Source organism: Podarcis erhardii, assembly GCF_964252035.2.
Source record: "Podarcis erhardii genome assembly, chromosome: 16".
NCBI classification, from domain to species: domain Eukaryota; kingdom Metazoa; phylum Chordata; class Lepidosauria; order Squamata; family Lacertidae; genus Podarcis; species Podarcis erhardii.
The window spans coordinates 19,357,097-19,376,844 of NC_138514.1; the positions used below are offsets into that span (position 1 = coordinate 19,357,097).

Sequence of the window (19,748 nt, forward strand, 5' to 3'; positions counted from 1 at the left end):
CTAGGCAGCTGATTTTCAGAAGGACAGTCCACAGAGCATTATGATTTACAGTGTTGAAAGCCTTATCCAGGTCGATAAACGCTATATACAGAGATTGGTTTTGCTCTCTACATTTTTCTTGAAACTGTTGAGCAGTGAAAGCATGTCCACTGTCCCCCTAGATAGTCAAAAAACTTTTTCAGCAGGGGGCCAGTCCACTGTCCCTCAGACCTTGTGGGGGCCAGACTATTTTTTTTGGGGGGGGAATGAACGAATTCCTATGCCCCACAAATAACCCAGAGATGCATTTTAAATAAAAGGACACATTCTACTCATGTAAAAACACACTGTTTCCTAGACCATCCACCGGCTGGATTTAGAAGGCAATTGTGCTGGATCTGGCCCCTGGGCCTTAGTTTGCCTACCCATAGTGTATAATGGATGGCACCAGACCAACCTCCCTGGGGAAAGCTGGTAAGGCCTGGGAAGGGGGTTGGGAAGAGTGTTGAGGGTAAGATACAGAGGCCCCAAAGCATTTTGCCCCTGGACCTGAAGCTTCTCACTCTTGCTCTACAGTCTACTCTGTGCTATTCAAAGCAGAGGCAAACAGGGTTTATTTAGGAGGACTGGCCTCTGTCTCTCGTCTGCTATGCAGATAGCGATAATGGAAATTTGCAGTATTAAGATCTTCCAGTAGATGGCAACATGTTGTAGAATGCACCCAGTCACTTCTGGCTCTCTTCAGAGGTGGGCAAATTGCACCCAACCGTTCTGCAAAACTCTATTTTTATGCTTCCTGGCGGTTCAGTATGCAAAACTGCTTGCTGTGTGCACTATTAAACAGGATTTCTTTCTTTCTAATTTGACCTTAAGCTTTGCAGTTATGGTTTCCACCGTTTAACTCCAAGGGAACAAAGGTAGATGAGCCAAAACAATGCTCAAAGATGGCCACTTGCCCAGATCGTTCACCTGGGCTACCATCTGGTATACTAGCCCAGGCATAGAAACATCATTGATTTTTTAAAAGGGTAACTTTCAGAACTCTCTGCTTATCAGGATTTCCTACTTGAATCATTAACATTTCCTCTGTTGGGTGAGCTGGAGGACTATACTTCAGGGCTGGCACACTCATGAGGCAAGGTGAGGCGACTGCCTCAGGTGGCAGGATCCACAGGGGCAGCAGACCCAACCTCTAAGGAATGCATCGTGTCCACCAGAGTATCTGTACAGGGTCGGATTAAAACATGCTGAGGCCCTAAACCATGACAGCGTTCACACTATACCTTTGGAGGATATTCAAGGTACAATCCTTTTCTCAAAGAACTCTGGGCACTGTCGTTGGTTAAAGGTTGTTGGGAACTGTCACTCTTTGAATTCTTTGGGGGAAAGAATGGGCTTGGAATGTGCTTTTCAGGTGTAGTGTGTACACAGCCTGTCAGGTTTAAGAAGCTCCACAGCATTATGGGGAAGGGAAAGTCTATAAACACAGTATGCAGAGCCGGATTTAGGTTTGATGAGGCCCTAAGCTACTGAAGGTAATGGGTCCAGCTGTCCTTTGTCAACAGCAAATTGTCACTGTTTTTTGTGTTGATTATATGCTATATGGTTATTTATGGACCTAATAGGTATCTAAACACATTTGCCACTGTTGCTGTATGTATTTTTAATTTTATTTGTTTTTTACCTTATATTTTGGAAATATAGTTATTTATGGACCTAATAGGTATCTAAACCCATTTGCCACTGTTGCTGTATGTATTTTTAATTTTATTTGTTTTTTATCTTATATTTTGGAAATGTACATCCAGGTTTTTTTTCTTTAATTTTTTTTGGGTGGCCCCAAGAGAGTGGGGCCCTAAGCTATAGCTTGTTTAGCTTATACGTAAATCTGGTACTGACAGTATGACAAATAATTGCCCAGACATTTAGTATCTTTTTATTACATCAAACAATAAGGTCTGATTTAGAGTCTGTTTTCCCTGTTTCCTTTATTATGTAAAACACAAAATTAAGTGGTTTTTTGTTTTTTGTTTGTTTAGTATTTAGAAACACTTCATAATCAGAGGTCCTAAGCTGTAGCCTACTTTGTTTGTGTGTTAATCTGCCACTGAACCTGCACCCAACTCAGAGATTTAACTGTGAGGGAAATGAAACAGTACACAGGGCTGAACCCTGGTGAAGGAAAACTTGAGCAACTTACCTTAACGGCATTTTAATATAGCAAAAACTAGGACAGAGATTGAACAAAGCTGGGTACCAGAAAATAAGGACACTTGTATACTATGATACCAATGATAAATGCAAAATAAGTAGTATAGATCCCACAAGCCTGAAGACTGCCCACTCCTGCACAGGTAGCAGGCAGGTTTCTGCAAGATCGAGGCCACATTCATACCATACATTCAAAGCAGTAGGATACTGCTTTCAATAGTTATGGCTTCCCTCAAAGGATTCTGGGAACTGCCATTTGTTAAGGGTGTTGAGAGTTGCTAAGAGACCCCCTGTTGCCCTCCCAGAGTGGCTTAACAATCAAGCTCTCTTCCCAGCGGGACACGGGTGGCGCTGTGGGTTAAACCACAGAGCCTAGGACTTGCCAATCAGAAGGTTGGCAGTTTGAATCCCCGCGACGGGGTGAGCTCCCGTTGCTCGGTCCCAGCTCCTGCCAACCTAGCAGTTCGAAAGCACATCAAAGTGCAAGTAGATAAATAGGTACCGCTCTGGCGGGAACGTAAAAGGTGTTTCCATGTGTTGCTCTGGTTCGCCAGAAGTGGCTTAGTCATGCTGGCCACATGACCTGGAAGCTGTACGCCGGCTCCCTTGGCCAATAAAGTGAGATGAGCGCCACAACCCCAGAGTCGGTCACAACTGGACCTAATGGTCAGGGGTCCCTTTACCTTTACCTTTCTCTTCCCAGGGAACTCTGGGAATTGTAGTTCTGTAAGGAGAATAAGGGTCTCCTAACTACTCTCAGCACTCTTAACAAACTACAGCTCCCAGAATTCTTTGGAGGAAGCCAGGACTGTTGAAAATGGTGTCGTGGTGCTTTGCAAACCATAGTGCAATGGTGTGACTGTGACCTGAATGGCAAAAACGGCTACCTGCTTGAATCAAGGCTACCACAAGTGGCTTAGCAGGGTGGGAAAGGGACAACATGCACTTAATATTAACAGGGCCAGTTGAGTTGGTAGAGCATGAGGCTCTTAATCTCAGAGTCATGGGTGAAAGATTCCTGCACTGCAGGGAGTTGGACTACATGATCCCCACGGTCCTTTCCAACTCTACAGTTCCATGACTCCATTGCAGAATCTAGACACATATAAAAAACTTTGTGAAAAATATGTTTTAAAAAAATACATTGGATTTCCCATAGCTCACCATCACCATCTAGTGTCACATTTGTATCATGCACTTTACAACACACTTAAAAGTATAGTTGATTCTATGAACTGGCTTTATTCCATGGATGGGATAATCCTGAGCACTGTGCTTAGCCCAGGAATATTTTTTTATCGGTAGCATACCCTCCAACATTTCTCTGATGAAAATAGGGACGTCCAATTCCATAATAATAAGAATTAACAATTTTACTATTTATACCCTGCCCATCTGACTGGGTTGTCCCATCCACTCTGGGTGGTTTCCAACATATATAAAAACATAATAAAACATTTTTAAAACTTCTCTATACAGGGCCGCCTTCAGATGGCTCAGGGGTCAGATAACTCCATACCCTCCTACAGTTCTCTTATGAAAATAGGGACATCCTAAGGAAAAGCGGGACATTCTAGGATCAAATCAGAAACTGGGACAACTTCTATAAATCTGGGATGGTCCCTGGAAAATAGGGACACTTGGAGGGTTTGCGGTAGCAAACTGAGCTCACAGTTGTTCCACACAAAAATGGGACTACAATAGGCCAGGGGAGTTAGTTTTCAGTGACTAAGTTTGGGCTGGTGCTGGAAGCTGGAGACACAGAAGTTTGCCTTGCTCTGTCCTGGATCCAAGGCTTGGAGCTTGGAGCTTCTCTGGAAACCTAATGGGGAAGAAGTATCTGTTGGGGTGTTAGTGTTGCAAACCCCTCTATCTGTTTGAAATTAGCCAGGTGCCAGGCACATTATGCATCTGGCTATTGGCCACGTGATGCGGGTGGCGCTGTGGGTTAAACCACAGAGCCTAGGACTTGCCGATCAGAAGGTCGGCGGTTCGAATCCCCACGACGGGGTGAGCTCCCATTGCTCGGTCCCTGCTCCTGCCAACCTAGCAGTTCAAAAGCACGTCAGAGTGCAAGTAGATAAATAGGTACCGCTCTGGCAGGAAGGTAAACAGCATTCCCGTGCACTACTCTGGTTCACCAGAAGTGGCTTAGTCATGCTGGCCACCTGACCTGGAAGCTGTACGCTGGCTCCCTCAGCCAATAAAGCGAGATGGGCACTGCAACCCCAGAGTCGGTCACGACTGGACCTAATGGTCAGGGGTCCCTTTACCTTTTATTGGCCACGTGCAACCAAGTGAAGATGCCCGGGCACCAGGATGGCGCCTGACATCTCCACCATCTGGCTAGCAGGCGCACAGCATCATCATTATTTTTGCTGCCATGCTATGGCAAGAGTCAGATTTTAACTGGAGCTGACAATATACACAATACATCTTCAGCTTTGTAACCTTGTAAAAGGGGGGGGGGGAGGTGCCTAAACATTCTGTTAGTGCAACTGTAACCTAGATGAAGAGGCCATATGGCAAATAGCTTTTATATATCAGTTTCTAACACTGTCAAGTTGTATACATGTGTAATAAAACCAAATCTCTTAAAGACATCACAGTCTCCACTGGTCTTCATTCCAAGGGAAATAAGCACTGCAGCCCATGCAGTCCCCTGCCACTTGGAGGTTGGCATGCATGCAACAACATTTTAATGCACGTAACAGCACAGTGCTACTCTAGAGTTCAGTGGGGCTTACTCCTAAGCAAGTTATGGTAAGCAAAGCCATAAGGCTGTGTACACACTATAACCACTAAAGTCATGGTAATAAAAGCCATAAGGCTGTGTGCACACTATACATTTAAAATTATGGTAAGGAAAACTGTAATAAGGCTGTGTACACACTATACCTTTGAAGCACATCTGAAAGACATTATTTCCCACCCTGCTCAAAGAATTCTGGGAACTGTAGTTTGCTAAGAGTTGCTGGGAATTCGAACTCTGCCAGAAGCAAACTAAAGCGCTCAGAATTCTTTGAGGGAAATAATGTCCTTCAGATGAGCTTCAAAGGTGCCCCAAAGCCCACCTAATTCAGCATCCTGTTCTCCCAGTGGCAAGCTTGCAAGCAGGACTGGAGAGCAAGAGCCCTCTCCCCTCCTGTGGTTTCCAGCAACTGGTATTCAGAGATATTATTGCCTCCAGTCATGGCAGATAGTAGCCACTGACAGGCAAATACCTGGAGAATAAGTCTTGTCTGAAAGCCATCCAAGCTGGCGCCCATCAATGTCTCCTGTGGGAGTGAGTTCCATAGTTTAACCATGCACTGCGTGAAGAAGTACAGTGGTACCTCAGGTTACATACGCTTCAGGTTACAGACTCCACTAACCCAGAAATAGTACCTCGGGTTAAGAACTTTGCTTCAGGATGAGAACAGAAATCGTGTGGTGGCGGCGCAGCGGGAGGCCCCATTAGCTACAGTGGTACCTCAGCTTAAGAACAGTTTCAGGTTAAGAATGGATCTCCAGAACGAATTAAGTTCTTAACCCGAGGTACCACTGTACTTGGTCTGCCTTCAATCTTCCAATATGCAGCTTCATTGGATGTCAAGGAGTGACGAAACAGCACCCAAACTACCAAACTTAGCATCAGGCAAAACAAAAGAACTTGGGAGTGAAGGGTCTCCTGGGACGCAAGATTGCGTTTTGAACAGTTCACACCACCCATTTCAAGCATCTTCAACTACACATTTAAAGCACATGGCTTCTCCCTACGAATCCTGGGAATTGCAGTTTTGTTAGGGCTCTGAGAAGGGAAACTATGGTTCTCGGGATTCCTTGGGGGGGAAAGTCATGTGCTTCAAATGGATACATATTGCTGCTGCTCTGCCCGAATAAGTCGCCTTCTCGTGACAAGAGGAACGTGAGCGACGGCAGCGGAAGGGCCAAAGGAAGACCTGCTAGGTGTGGCCTCGAACGGACTCCTTTCCTTCTCTCTCACTCCTCCCTCACCCCCACCCTCCCGCCACGGACTGCGGAGGCGGCACGCTGTGTTCGGCCGAAGAGCCGCGACGACGGAGATTCCAAAACGACGTGTGACGCGTCCCGGCGGAAGGATTCGAGTAATGGAGCGCCGGGAGAAGGAGGAGGAGGAGAGGCGGCTCCCTGAAGTGAAGCGCTGTGTGTGTGTTGGTGGAGGGAAGAATGCATTAAAGAGGTGGCGAGGGGAGGGGGGAAGAGGAGGGGGAACAAAATAGTCCCGGAACCGCCGGAAGAGGCCGAACGGAGCCGAGTGGAGTCGAACCTGGGCCTGCCCCAGCGAAGCCGGCGGGGAACGTCGGCCTGAGGAGAATCTACCCCGAGCGAGCGAGCGCCGGCGGGAGCGGCGAAGCCGAGTCGGGCCCTCAGGCGGCGGCGGCGGCGGCGAGAGGAGGAGGAGGAGGGGACGCGGCCTGTGGAAAGGAGCCCCCATTTCTTCCCCTCCCGCTCCGCTTTCTCCCCCTCACATTCCGGACTCGGCGGCGGGAAGGAGCCTCTCCGGGAACGGCAGCTGCCTTCGCTGTTGTTTTAATCTTCTTTTTTCCACTCCTCGTCCCAGCCGTCGACGGGAGAGGCTCGGGTGGGTTGCCTCCGCCGGCGAAGCCTCGGCGGCCAAGCGGGCCCCCAAACCGGACTCGAACCGGAGTCAAGCCGGTTCGACGCGGAGGGGCGAAAATAAGTCGTCTCATCTCTCCTCACACCCCCCACCCCGCGGCTGCTGCTACGACGACTTCGGGGCGTCCGACCTCCCCACCCCCACCCCGGACCCACCGACGAACTTAGTCCTGTCAGGAAGAAGATGATGCTCTTCGAGGCCTAGAAGAAGAGAGAGAGAGAGGCGGAGATAGAGGGAAAGGGCGGGGGGCGCGTCGAGAGAGGACCCCCCACCCCCACCCCCACCCCTGGCCTGGCTCGTGTGTGTTTTCATACTCCCAATCCCCACCAAAGTAGGGAATATTATGCACCCTTCCCTGAGGGGAGGCTCCGAGGTGCGACCTCAGTTCATGAAAGACTAATTTTCTTTCTCCCTTTAATCAGCCCCAGAGCCTAATTGGGGGCTGGGGTGCGTGTAGATCTCATTTCCCCACCCCTTCTTAGAGGAGGGGGGCTGGTTTACTCTGCTGGGGTTTTTTTGCCCTCCTAAAAGGCAGAGTTTCTCTTTACCCAAGGGAGAAAGAGGAGGTTCTGCCCAGTTCTCCATAGAAGGGCTAAGGGGGTTTCCTGTCTTCCTAACACCCCCCCACCCCTCCTTGGTGGAAACAGCTCAAAAGTGGGACACCCCTACCAGCTTTTCTTGACAATCCTACAGAGAAAGGTCAGCAGGGCCATAAGGGCTAGTGCTGCAAAAGGGGTTTCCCCACCCCGCTCAGAAAGGAAAAAGAAAATCAAGTGCAGGAGAGAAGTGCCACCCCACACAGTCCCATAGAAGGTCATCAAAGGGTTTAGAAAGTGGTGGAGCCCAGAGAAGCAACTTTCAGCAGTGGGGAATTGACCCCAAAGTGTATTAGATGAGGTGTTCCTGCCCTCCCATGGGGTAGTAAGGGTGAGAAGAGGCTAGTTGCTTCCCCACAAGGTTCCCTCACCCCTTTCTTTGGACAGGGATTGCTACGCTATTTGACTCCTTGTTGATTTGCTGTGGCCTAATGACTTGAGAAGAGTTCTGGAACTGTGATGCCTGGACACAAGGCTTGGGAATAACTTGAAGCAGATGTGTCTGTGTCTGACAGTTACCATCTTGAGGCAACGGCAGGATTTTCAGAGGATTGAATCATGACTTTGAAGGCCTTCTCCCATACTACTTGGAGGATTTGGGGCAGAAAAGGTGCTTTGTGGCTTTTCCTGAGCGTACTCTGATATGGATCTTTTGGGCAATCGAGAAGAACTGCATTGCTGTTGTTTTTAACTGACTTCACTAGTACTTCTCTGGAGCAAAGCTGGTGTGTGTATGGGAAATTGACAGTAATGTACTTAAATTATAACTAGTACAATGCAGATTGGCTAAAAAGTCGTCTCCTTGCCAAGGGCTCCAATGAGTGGCACACAGTCTGCAATCACGGACAGGTCAGTATGAATAGTGTTTCTGTGCACCTTCTGCATTGACTGCTTGGAGTTTGGTCGGATTTTAAGTTTTAATATTGCAACAGTGGGAAAGGTGCAAAGGTTGACAGCCTTGAGTAAATGAGGTTGGAATTTACTTTTTGAGTTGGCAAGCCCAGCTTTGATCTGATGATGATCAAATCATCTGGGTTAGGTTCTAAATGGATTCAGATAATAGGGTTTTCAAGGCTGCTAGTCACTTGGTCCAGATGTGCGTTCTGGTATACTGTCGTAATAGGGTTACTTCTTGAAAGTATTTCCTAACTTCAGTGAAGGGGCTGTATAGAAGATTGATTCATCTTGGGGGTGCAGATGTTTAGTGGGCAGGTCGTTCTGAGTGGAGCTGGAACACACTACGTAATAACCTAACCTATTTCCCAGTTGGCACGGTGGCATTCTTCAGTCTCATAGTTCCTGGCACCCACGGTATTTATTTGGAGCATTGTATTGTGTTTGGACTTATATTTTGTTCTTCAAAATGGGATGCTGATGTGTCTGTCTTTACAGTAGATCTGCTGTAGTTGGCACATGGAAGCCTGTGCTCTCCCCTCTTCCTCTCCTCCTTTCCCCTCTGACTCATGTTACTTTCCCTAGCTTCTCTTTGCATCCTATTAAACTGCAACCCCACCCCATTTCCTCCCAGCAATTGGTACTTAATGATACTGACAGTTCTGGAACCTAGGATAGGCCCTCTTCATCTGGAGGGAAGTCCTGGTTATCTGGGACATGCAATATGTTGAGTTTAGATAAGAGGTTTCATATTATGCTTTTATTATTAAAGTCTGCTTCCTCCTCATTAAATACTAAATTAAAAAACAAAACCTTGGAAACAGCCATCCCTTCGTATTTTGGAGTTTGGATGCATAATCATAAAGAAAAGGATGCGGGGAATGAACTTGACAGCTGCTTTTTCTTTGGCAAGTATCTGTTACTCTTCTGGATAGGAATAGTGTTAGTTTGTACTTCATCACCCAATAACATAGGCATTACAAGAAGTGGAGTTTGGTCCAAATGTTTGGCCTTGTGACTGCTGCAGCAGTCCTGAAGAGTTTATTTTGTAGATGAGTCATGGAGTCAACAGGCACATAATCCAGCTCTGTTGATTATCTCAGACAATTTTCTGGGTTCCAGAGCTGGCTACAGAACTGCTAAACATGCTGCTTATTTATGCTTCTAAAATGCTGAACCTTTTCTTTAAAAGCAGCAGCAGACTCAGTTTAAATGCATAATTGGATTTTGAATGCATTTTCTTGTTTGAATCATTCTTCCAGAAAAATGGGAAGAATGCTTTGGATTTTCTTGTACAGAGCATGTGCTTCAAGCTCTAATTATCTTCCTACAAATCTTTTTTGAGCTTAAAAAATAAGTGTAAGTGTTTTGTTTCGGTAGCTTACTGGAGGTTCTGTTAGGCCATTCATTTATTTCATGTTATCAAACAGGTTTTAGTCAGCTAGTAACTGATCTGAATAGCAGAAAAATAGGCTGCAGGTGAGCAGTTATAGTGGAAATGGTTGGTTGCTGAAACAAGGTATTCTTTTTATCATTGTACAGTGGTACCTTGGGTTACATACACTTCAGGTTACATACGCTTCAGGTTACAGACTCCGCTAACGCAGAAATAGTACCTTGGGTTAAGAACTTTGCTTCAGGATGAGAACAGAAATTGCGCTCTGGCGGCGCAGCGGCAGTGGGAGGCCCATTAGCTAAAGTGGTGCTTCAGGTTAAGAACAGTTTCAGCTTAAGAACAGACCTCCAGAATGAATTAAGTACTTAACCCTAGGTACTACTGTATTAAAATAACCATTATAAAAATTGACACATTGTCTTTTTATATTCCTTGTCTTTTTAATGTACACATTCAACTTACAGTATTAGCAACTACTTGCTAATGGTGGTGAAAGCTAGCTTTCTGTCTTCAGCCTAGGTGTGCTGTATGACAGGAATCTTGGACTTTTTATGCCACCCTGCTTGACCTCTGTTCTTGAGCAACTTCTTTTCTAATGGTGATAAGGTAATTGTTTTCACGTTCCCACATTCACTTTCCTAAGCTTTGACTCTGAACATGATGCTGCATGAATATATGTCTGCTCAGTAGTTTCCTCTGCTCAGAAAACACCAGATAAATAATGACTTGGGGACTGTCCTATGCTTTATTTTGGTAGGAGACAGATAAATGATTCTCTCCCCCCAGCTTTTTTGTTATTATTTAAGAAAAAGAAATGAACAGTTCTGTTATTCCTTAAAGTCAGCTTCAAGCATAGTGCTTCACAATGTTGTTTACTTGCAATGTATCCAACCTGGCCTTGGTTTGTCATGGACATCAGTCTTCACTCATAGTCTGATTTTTTACCAATTACTCTTGAAGTTCTAGAGATGAACTGGTGAGAAATGGCTAATTCCCCCATGTCTTGCTTGTGGACCTACTATAACAACCTGGTTGGCCACTGTGGAAAAAGGATCCTGGAATAGATGGACTTTTGGCCTGAACTAGGAGGACTCATTCTCTTTGAAATTTATTTCTTACATAGTGCTAATTTCTTCAGTCTGTGTTGGATTAAGCAGGATATAGCTTTTCTCTCTGCTTTTTTTTAAAAAAACAGAGGTTATGCTTGCAGGACAGGTTGCAGATCAAGGTCTAGATCTGTATGTCAACAGTAACTTTTATTTCCTATTGGCTTCAGATCTGATTACCAGTGTTGATGCTCTTGTGTCCAGAACTGAACCTGCCCATTCTTCTACTTGCAGCTTTTCTAGTTAATCTCATTTATGGTGGGGATTTTTGCCTTATAATGATCATGCTTCCTATATGCTAAGATCATCCAAAGAAGAAGAAGAAGAAGAGTTTGGATTTGATATCCTGCTTTATCACTACCCTAAGGAGTCTCAAAGCGGCTAACATTCTCCTTTCCCTTCCTCCCCCACAACAAACACTCTGTGAGGTGAGTGGGGCTGAGAGACTTCAGAGAAGTGTGACTGGCCCAAGGTCACCCAGCAGCTGCATGTGGAGGAGCAGGGAATCGAACCCGGTTCCCCAGATTACGAGTCTACTGCTCTTAACCACTACACCACACTGGCTCTCAAAGAGACTTTGCTTAGGTCATTTTTTTTGGGTGTGTGTATGTGAAGCCGGGTAATCAGGACTTTCATTGAAGTAACACTTTTCAGAATTCTGGCTCTAGGATTAGTTTTGTCATTATCTTCTGGAAAGTAGTTAAGAGTAAGACATTTTTATTTCAGCAATATATTGGAAGGTGAAACCAATGCAATTTAGTCAAGTTGGAAATTAAACTACCCACAGGTTGTTTTTTTAATATATAGCTTTATGGCTCTTTTTAAAAAATGTATACCTTTACAGATTCTGTTTTGATTAACTGAATTATTGTTGTTAAATCTTTGTGTTAATATTTATATAATTTAGCTGCCTCAAGGGCCTTCTTAAAACTGCAGTATATGGCAGGGTTTGAAAAATATGTGTGTGTATCTATATCTTTATATATATCTATCTCCACCTAACAGTAGGGAGACTCATGGCAAATCTGTTCTCTTTGCCCTTTTATTTTATATATAGTAAAGAAACTTGGGGGTAGGGGTTGAACTGTTTAGAAAGTGTTTTGGAACTGACTGCTTCACATTTTCAGTTTTCAAATACTGTATCTGCTTAGAGCTTAGTAATTATTTTTTATCACAATGTATCTTCCATCCATATACTGAACTATATTATGCCTCTGTTTTGTTCATCTTCCGTCCATATACTGAACTATATTATTCCTCTGTTTTGTTCATCTTTGTAGTATGTTTCTTTAAAGGGAGCTTAACATCTCTCCTTATCTCTTTAAATGTTACAGAAGACTATTCTGTAGTTTAAATCTTTCATTGTAATTTAATCTTACTGTATCATGAGTTATATTTAACAAATTTTGTTTATCCTGTTCCTCAAGAGTGTGAAATCAGCACACCTATTGCCCTCAGTGAATATCACTGTAATCTTTTCTTACTCATGCACAAAACTTGCTCCTTTTTAATTTTTTCACCTTTTTTTTAAAGTCATACCAAATAAATCTGAAGTCTTAATGACTTCTGGCACCATTCTTGGTTTCCACTGAGTTAACAGTCAACATACAGATTTTCATGGCCATTGTCTTTGCAGTTACATAACAAAGATAGAAAACAATATTTTTGGTCTCTGCTGTCTGAAAGCAGGCAAGCGTTGGCTTTGAACATCCTATGTTTTGCCATTTGTGGCAGGTGATACATGGCTGAGTGGGATAAATTGTGTTTTTCCTTCATTGCTGAGCAATTTGAAAACGTTTAAGATGATCATGATGACTCGAATGCATTGTGTTGCAACAACATAGAAACGTCTGGATGTGCCTGCTTCCCTTTTTTGTCAATCTAATTAACTGCATTATTTTCATAAATAATAAATAATGTTTGAAGCTACGAACATGAGTTTGACCAAGCTGCGGGAGGCAATGGAAGACAGGAGTGCCTGGCGTGCTCTGGTCCATGGGGTCACGAAGAGTCAGACACGACTAAATGACTAAACAACAACAATTTTCATATAGCATTGCCAGTCATTGCCTCACACATTGTGTGCATTTTTTGTGTGTCCTTAGAAGGTAGTGTGTCCCATGTTTAGCAATTGACATCTTCCAGCATGTTTTTGTTAAAGTGAATTCTTATAATAGCATCTAAAATCCATGCTACCATGAGTGAAATAAGTGTTTGGGGAGAATTTACACAATTACTTAAACAAGATTTCTTAATTGTTGTTTTCCTTCATCACTAGATGCTAAAATTGACTCTTTCTAATTTGCCTCGTATTTCAGCGTATGCCTGCATAATAATAGTGACATCTAAATGGGTGGAAAATAAGAATTGTTCTGCTAAGCACAACCATTTTCTATGAAATTCTTATCCTTTGTTGCAGTTGCTTAACTGAAAAGTTGAAGGTATATAAAAGTTGTGCATACTTCTCATTTTGCTAATTTGTAGTGCTCAGACATTTAAACTACATTTGTAGCAGTCTTTTTAGCCAAACATTTCCAGTCATCAGGTTATCTTTCTTTTTTTTAAACTTGTGTTGCCTATCACTGTAAAGTACCTATTCCCAGGTTATCTGGAAACACATTAAATGATGGTGTATACATCAGAATATAAAGAAAGATATTCTGTTTCAGTGTGCAGTGATAATTCAGACTGTTAGTGGCACTGATTTTCTCTGAGAAAAGACAAGCTATGCCTTTTTGTCCTCCCACCTAGAACATTCTTATGCTGCTTTTTTAAGCACCACAGCCCACTGTGTCAAACGGCAAGCTGGGATTTTGATCCATTGTCAGAAAGGGGTCTAAATACTGACATTTCAAGAGGCAATCTCTCGCGCTTCCCAGATAGAGGGTCTGGCCAGTTCTCTTCCAACATTTGTGTCAAACAGTACAGAATGTGAGTATTTCATTAATGAGATACTTTCTTTCCCTCAGCGGAAGCTGGAAGTGAAGCAACCAGTTGTTGCACCCATGAAATGATACAAATGATACAAACTGCACTAGCTGGTATGACCATATACTTAGTCTGAGCTTTCCTTTAGTTATTATTTCCCCCCTTCAAGTTGGAAATTTTGATCATTGTTGTTGGTTAGAACTAGACAGTTTCTTCAGGCTTTTATTCTATCTCTAGCAAAAATTGGAGCTTGCTTTTCTGGTTTTGAAGAAGGCTGTGGGTGCCAAGGTAATTGCTTGGGTGGAGGCGGGATACTGCTGGCCAAATGCATGTAATCCTTTGGTTTCACTGAACTTACTATGACATAAATTAGTAATGCTGAAAGGTTCAAGGCGGTAATGGATACCAAGTTATTTTCATTCCATCCAGTACATCATACTTAAATCCTGCCAAAGTCTGAAAGAAGCCAATTAGGAGTACCTTATATTTCAAATTGGATAACAGTCAGAATGGGGATAAATGAGAACTTCACAATGACGGCCAGTACACTGGAGGGACAAATATTTTTACCATTTCTTGTATGTGAGAGCTGCTTCATTTCATCAGAATTCAGTTAAAGCCTGTGGTGTTCCATGCAGGATTCTCTCAAGTGTGACTATTGATTCATATTGATATATACACCAACTAACAACCTTGCATAGACAGTCAAACTTAGTCAGACTTCAGCTCCTTTCTATATTTTGATTGTCAAAATTTGCTGTGGTTCTGATGTTGAAACCAACTAGATGGGCAGTGGTGATTCCTTTGTTTAAACTGTGAGACACACTTTCTGTATAATCAAAACCTATAGCTGGTACTGCATGGGTATATATATATGTGAATGCTGCACTAAAAAGTATTGATGCTTTATATGTGCCATATTTTAACAGTACAACCTGAAGCGTATGTAACCCGAGGTACCACTGTACTAGAAGAACTCAATGGGATACTATTTTCTAATGCAACCAAGGTGCTGGTTTTAACCTTTAAAGCAGTGCAGTGGGGCAGCCAGTTGGTGCCTTCCAGATACAGTATTGTGGACTCCAGCTTCCATTTATTCTTGGCCATTAACTGCATAGCCATAGACTAAGACTGATGGAAGTTGGAATCTACAGCATCTGCAGAGCACCACACAAAGGAAACATTCCCTCTTGCTTTGTGAGGAATTATGTGTGTGTAAACAGACAAGCAATTACGCATTTGTCACTTATTTTGGAATAATGAGCTCTGGTTAAGGAAGGTGGAGATGCAAAGTTAAAAACAAAGCCCCACAACAAAATCTTTAATATGTTGCTTAATGTTATAAAAGAAGAAATGAAATTTATATGACGGCACCCTTTTTAGAATTCAACATTTCCTTAGTGTATGTTATGAATCCAAAGGTATAACAAATGAAGATGGGAAATGGAAGTCTGTCTGATCTTAAGACATGCTTATTTTATTTTGCTTCCTTAGGGAACATCTAGTAAGTTTCTGGCACCATGTAAATAAATGAAATTTGTTCCAAAACATTTTAACTTTTGAGCCACATGCATCTACCCTTTACTTGGTGCCATTTTCAGAGACACTTCATTTATATATTGTTAGTGAACTCAGTTCTAGAGATGTGTGTGTGTTTTAATTAATTTGTAGCCTACCTGATCTCAGAGGTTCTGGAGAAAAAATGGGCCACTTTACAATCCTGATTTCTGGCCAGCAGAAACATGTATTGCATATGTTTAGAAATTAGAAAGGTAAGCAGCTACCATTTCTTGGCAAACATTTGCATATTTCCTATCCCAATGCTTGATTGGACTTTCCACTCCCCCAATCTGTAGCTTTGTGTTCTGTAGAGCAACAAGAACTTCTACAATTAACTCAAAGCAGTAAATAAGCATAGAAATGCTTCCCAATGGATGGAATAGTTGTGTAAACTATTCCCAATCTGTGCAGTTCATTCAAGTTCATACCTTGTTTCTGTGTATTTAATTTGCGTAAATCATCATCATGTTTGTCAGGTGCCCTTCAGCTACTGATGGCCAAAGTATTGGTGTCTCTGTTAGAAACACATTGTCCTCTTTAGGATTGCAACAGGATATACTTACTGACTCGGGAGATGCACTTTAAGCTTCTAAACTTGTTTAAACAGCTCAGTGAAATTATGGCTTCTCTGTTAATGATCTCATTGGGGGATGTAGCATGAAGTGCAAGGTGTGAATTAACCAGAAGGGCCTCTCAGTGTGGATAAAGAAATGGCATGCATAAACTGCCAAAGGGAGAACTACCTATCTTTCTGCCTGTACTCACATGAATGAGGTGTGGCTTTACAAGGGCAGCACACTTGGAACAGTTTGTTGCACTCCTGAACAAAATGTGTGATGCAAATAAATTTGACTTATTCAAGCAGTTTTTATTGTAGCGATGTGTCCTGGTCTGGCCAAATAGTTCCTGTTTGTGTAGGAAACTGATCTCAGACCCTCTCTATTCATAGTCTTGGTTTATCATGTCACATGGCATAGTGTTTGGATAGCTTCCAATGTTGAAAAATTAAAGCTGATGGTAATCTGTGAGCAGTTTAGGCATGTTTTTTGTGGAATTTCGAATGAGCCAGTATTAGAAGGTGCCTGGAGGAAGTGTTATTGGAATCTGGAGGCATGAAGAAGGGTCATTTGATTTTTGGCACCAGATGCAGGCAAAGGAGGGGGGATACAAGTTTGGAGAGACTATATATAAGAATTGAAAGAAATTGCAGGATTGCAAATTCATTCATGTTTGGCTGTCAAAATTAAAACAAGCAGTAGGTCTTGGGAGCATACAGATTTCTTTATACTCTGGTTGTGGTGCTAGGGACCAATTTATGCTCCCTGCATGTTGAAAAATAATGCCAGAGAGAAGGATTTGACATATCTTTTTCACTGGTACATATTCATTTTCTGTACACGAGTACCGTATTTTTCGCTCTATTGGACGCAGTTTTTCCCCTCCAAAAATTGAGGGGAAATGTGTGTGCGTCCTATGGAGCGAATGCAGGCTTCTGCCATAGCCGCGCGCAACCCCTCCGGCAGGGAGAAGCTGCACGGGGCTATGGCTTCTTTAGCCCTGCGCAGCGTCTCCCGGCAAGGAGAGGCTGCAGGGGGCTAAAGGGGAAGGCAAAGCAGCGAGCGGGATCTATCCCGCTCGCTGCCTCGCCTTCTTCCATAGCTGCGCGCAACCTCTCCGCAAGGAGAGGCTGCAGGGGGCTAAAGGGGAAGGCAAAGCAGCGAGCGGGATCCATCCCGCTCGCTGCCTTGCCTTCTTCCATAGGCTGCCTTGCCTTCTTCCATAGGTGCGCGCAACCTCTCCGGCAAGGAGAGGCTGCACGGGGGTATGGATTCTTTAGCCCCACGCAGCCTCTCCCGGGAGGGAGAGGCTGCAGGGGGCTAAAGGGGAAGGCAAAGCAGTGAGCGGGATCCATCCCGCTCGCTGCCTTGCCTTCTTCCATAGCTGCGCGCAACCTCTCTGGCAGGGAGAGGTTGTGTGCAGCCTGTACGCTGCTCTTTGGGGCTGGGGGGGGAAAATATTATTTTCCTTGATTTCCCCCCCTAAAAACTGGGTGCGCTCTATGGTCCGGTGCGCCCTATGGTGCGAAAAATACGGTATACAATATACAAGCGCTCCCACTGCAACTGAAGTGGTACTTTACCACTTGATGCTACTGATTCTATAAATTGCCACTCCATTTATTATAGCTATTATGCAGATTTTATTCTATTCAAGACTCTTTGTATATGAGAGGGAGAGGAAGACTGAGGATGGGTATCATAAGCTTGTTCCAAGTATTTATTTGCTGCTGTTTAGATATTTATCAACTCATTTACTCTCTCTTTTTGCAAGGTAGGATACTGATGCTACCAGAAATTGGAAAGGGTGATATTAGCCATTAACAATCCAACTGCATAGAAGAAGTGATGAATAAGATACAGAAGGCAACAGAACTTGTAAATAGTCAGAAATAAGGATTATTATTATTATTGATTAAATTTGTATACTTTCCTATACCTGCAGAATGGCTTCAGCTGCAGAATTTTTATGGCTTTTCTGTCTGGGTAATGTTATTGATCACTACAGAACAGCTGAATAGGAACAGAATAGTAAACCTCAAGTTTGTATTACAGGACAGTGGGTGGAAGAGAGATGGAGTTATCTTCATATTGAAAAGTGCTATATAACATTTTGAGTCAGTTTGATTTGTCGCATAAAATGAACAATAATAGATCCATAAAATGAAGTGTAAAGGGAATTGATCTGCCTACTTCCTGGAAATAAGCATGAATTCTGGGATAGAGGACAAAGGAATCTCCTTGGATCTTATCACAGATAGCTGCACATTTCAAACTGGGGACCCACTGTAAGCTTCTGGGGAAAAAAAGCTGTGGTTTGCCTTCTGCTGTGGTTTTTTGTGGTTTCAAAAGCGGAAGTGGCTCTTGTGGGTAATGATCTTATCGCATTTTGTACCACATGTTTTATTTCTGTTTCTATTGGCTGGTTGAGTAACCATTACCCCAGGGTGGCTTTTATAGACTTGAGATGTTTTTCAGTCCATGTAGAATTGAGGCATTAAAGTATCCAGAGTTTTGTCAGTGAAGCTGAATTTGTTGCTGAAGTCATACACTCTACAATTAAATGTCACAGTCCTGAGTAGACATGAGAGTGCTTGGATGAGATACAGAAAGTTGTGTAGGGTTCTGGCATAAAAGGAAACTGTTTTATTGTTGCCTTGTTGTAACAGCAGCAAAGGGTAAGTTAACAAAATATTGAGATTGCAACCTTTACATCTTTACAATATAACATGGAGGTAAAAATGCCTCTATATACACATAAAATTACTTTAGTGTGGAAGCCAATGCTCTAGTGTGTACACTGATTTTTAGGAACATATTATAAGAGCTGTTCTTGAAGCTACAAACATGAGCCTGACCAAACTGCGGGAGGCAGTGGAAGACAGGAGTGCCTGGCGTGCTCTAGTCCATGGGGCCACGAAGAGTCGGACACGACTAAATGACTAAACAACAACATAAGAGCTGTCCCCTCCCTCACCCCTACGTGGTGTAAGCCTTATTTGCCATAAGAAAATTTTGTCCTGGTTTACCTGTTTCAGGGGCTACCATATCCCTTGCAAGTTACTCTCCTGCACTCCATTCCCTGCTTTTATTGTTGGGGATAACAAGCATTTTATAGTGGTACCTCGGGTTAAGAACTTAATTCGTTCTGGAGGTCCGTTCTTAACATGAAACTGTTCTTAACCTGAAGCACCACTTTAGCTAATGGGGCCTCCCACTGCTGCCACGCCACCGGAGCACGATTTCTGTTCTCATCCTGAAGCAAAGTTCTTAACCCGAGGTACTATTTCTGGGTTAGCGGAGTCTGTAACCTGTAACCTGAGGTACCACTGTACTTGTAGCAAGATCTTATTCCCATGGAACTCTCAGAAAATCTTGTGCAGTAGAGTAGTAATAACAGTTTTTCCCTGGCTTTGAAAATAAGTTCACAAAAGTTATTAGCCCATTTTAAATTTGTTTTTATTAGGTGGCCCATACTCTTTGTGACACTGAGTAGCCTGCTGAAAATATCAAGAAAAATATTTCCCAAGTTTTAGCTATAGATAATAAGTTCTAAGTATTTTCCTTTCTCTCATACTTCAGGGTTATCAGTTAATAAGGAAACATACCTATTTGATGATTTCACTGTATGGTCTTTCACATCCCCTGAAATTCTATGTGCTTTTTGGAAAAATCAGAAAATAATATCTCAACTTTTGGGGATAGGAAGCTGGCAAAATATAGAGGAGTTTCCAGCTGTGGTGACTCAGCTCTCCCATTGAGTGTGGAAAGCTTTTTGGAGCTCTTTGGCCTTTCTGCAGGCTGACATCCTTTAGCAGTTGTGCTTAGTGGGTAGGTGTTGAACAAAGGTGCAGAAATAGATATGATGTGAAAATGTCCTTC

At 43.2% G+C, this 19,748-nt stretch overlaps 1 protein-coding gene across 3 annotated transcripts in view; it reads left to right on the forward strand.

Moving 5' to 3' along the window:
• The first annotated feature begins 6,316 nt into the window (after positions 1-6,316).
• Positions 6,317-19,748, forward strand: part of ARHGEF12 (Rho guanine nucleotide exchange factor 12) — an 87,074-nt gene continuing 73,642 nt past the window's right edge. For 2 of the 3 annotated variants that reach the window (XM_081843051.1, XM_081843053.1), the window contains exon 1: positions 6,318-8,274. In XM_081843051.1, coding sequence (XP_081699177.1) covers positions 8,243-8,274 — 32 coding nt within the window. In that variant the 5' untranslated portion in view covers positions 6,318-8,242. Of the gene's footprint in view, positions 8,275-19,748 lie in introns of all 3 variants that reach the window. The other variant, XM_081843052.1, reaches the window with a different exon arrangement.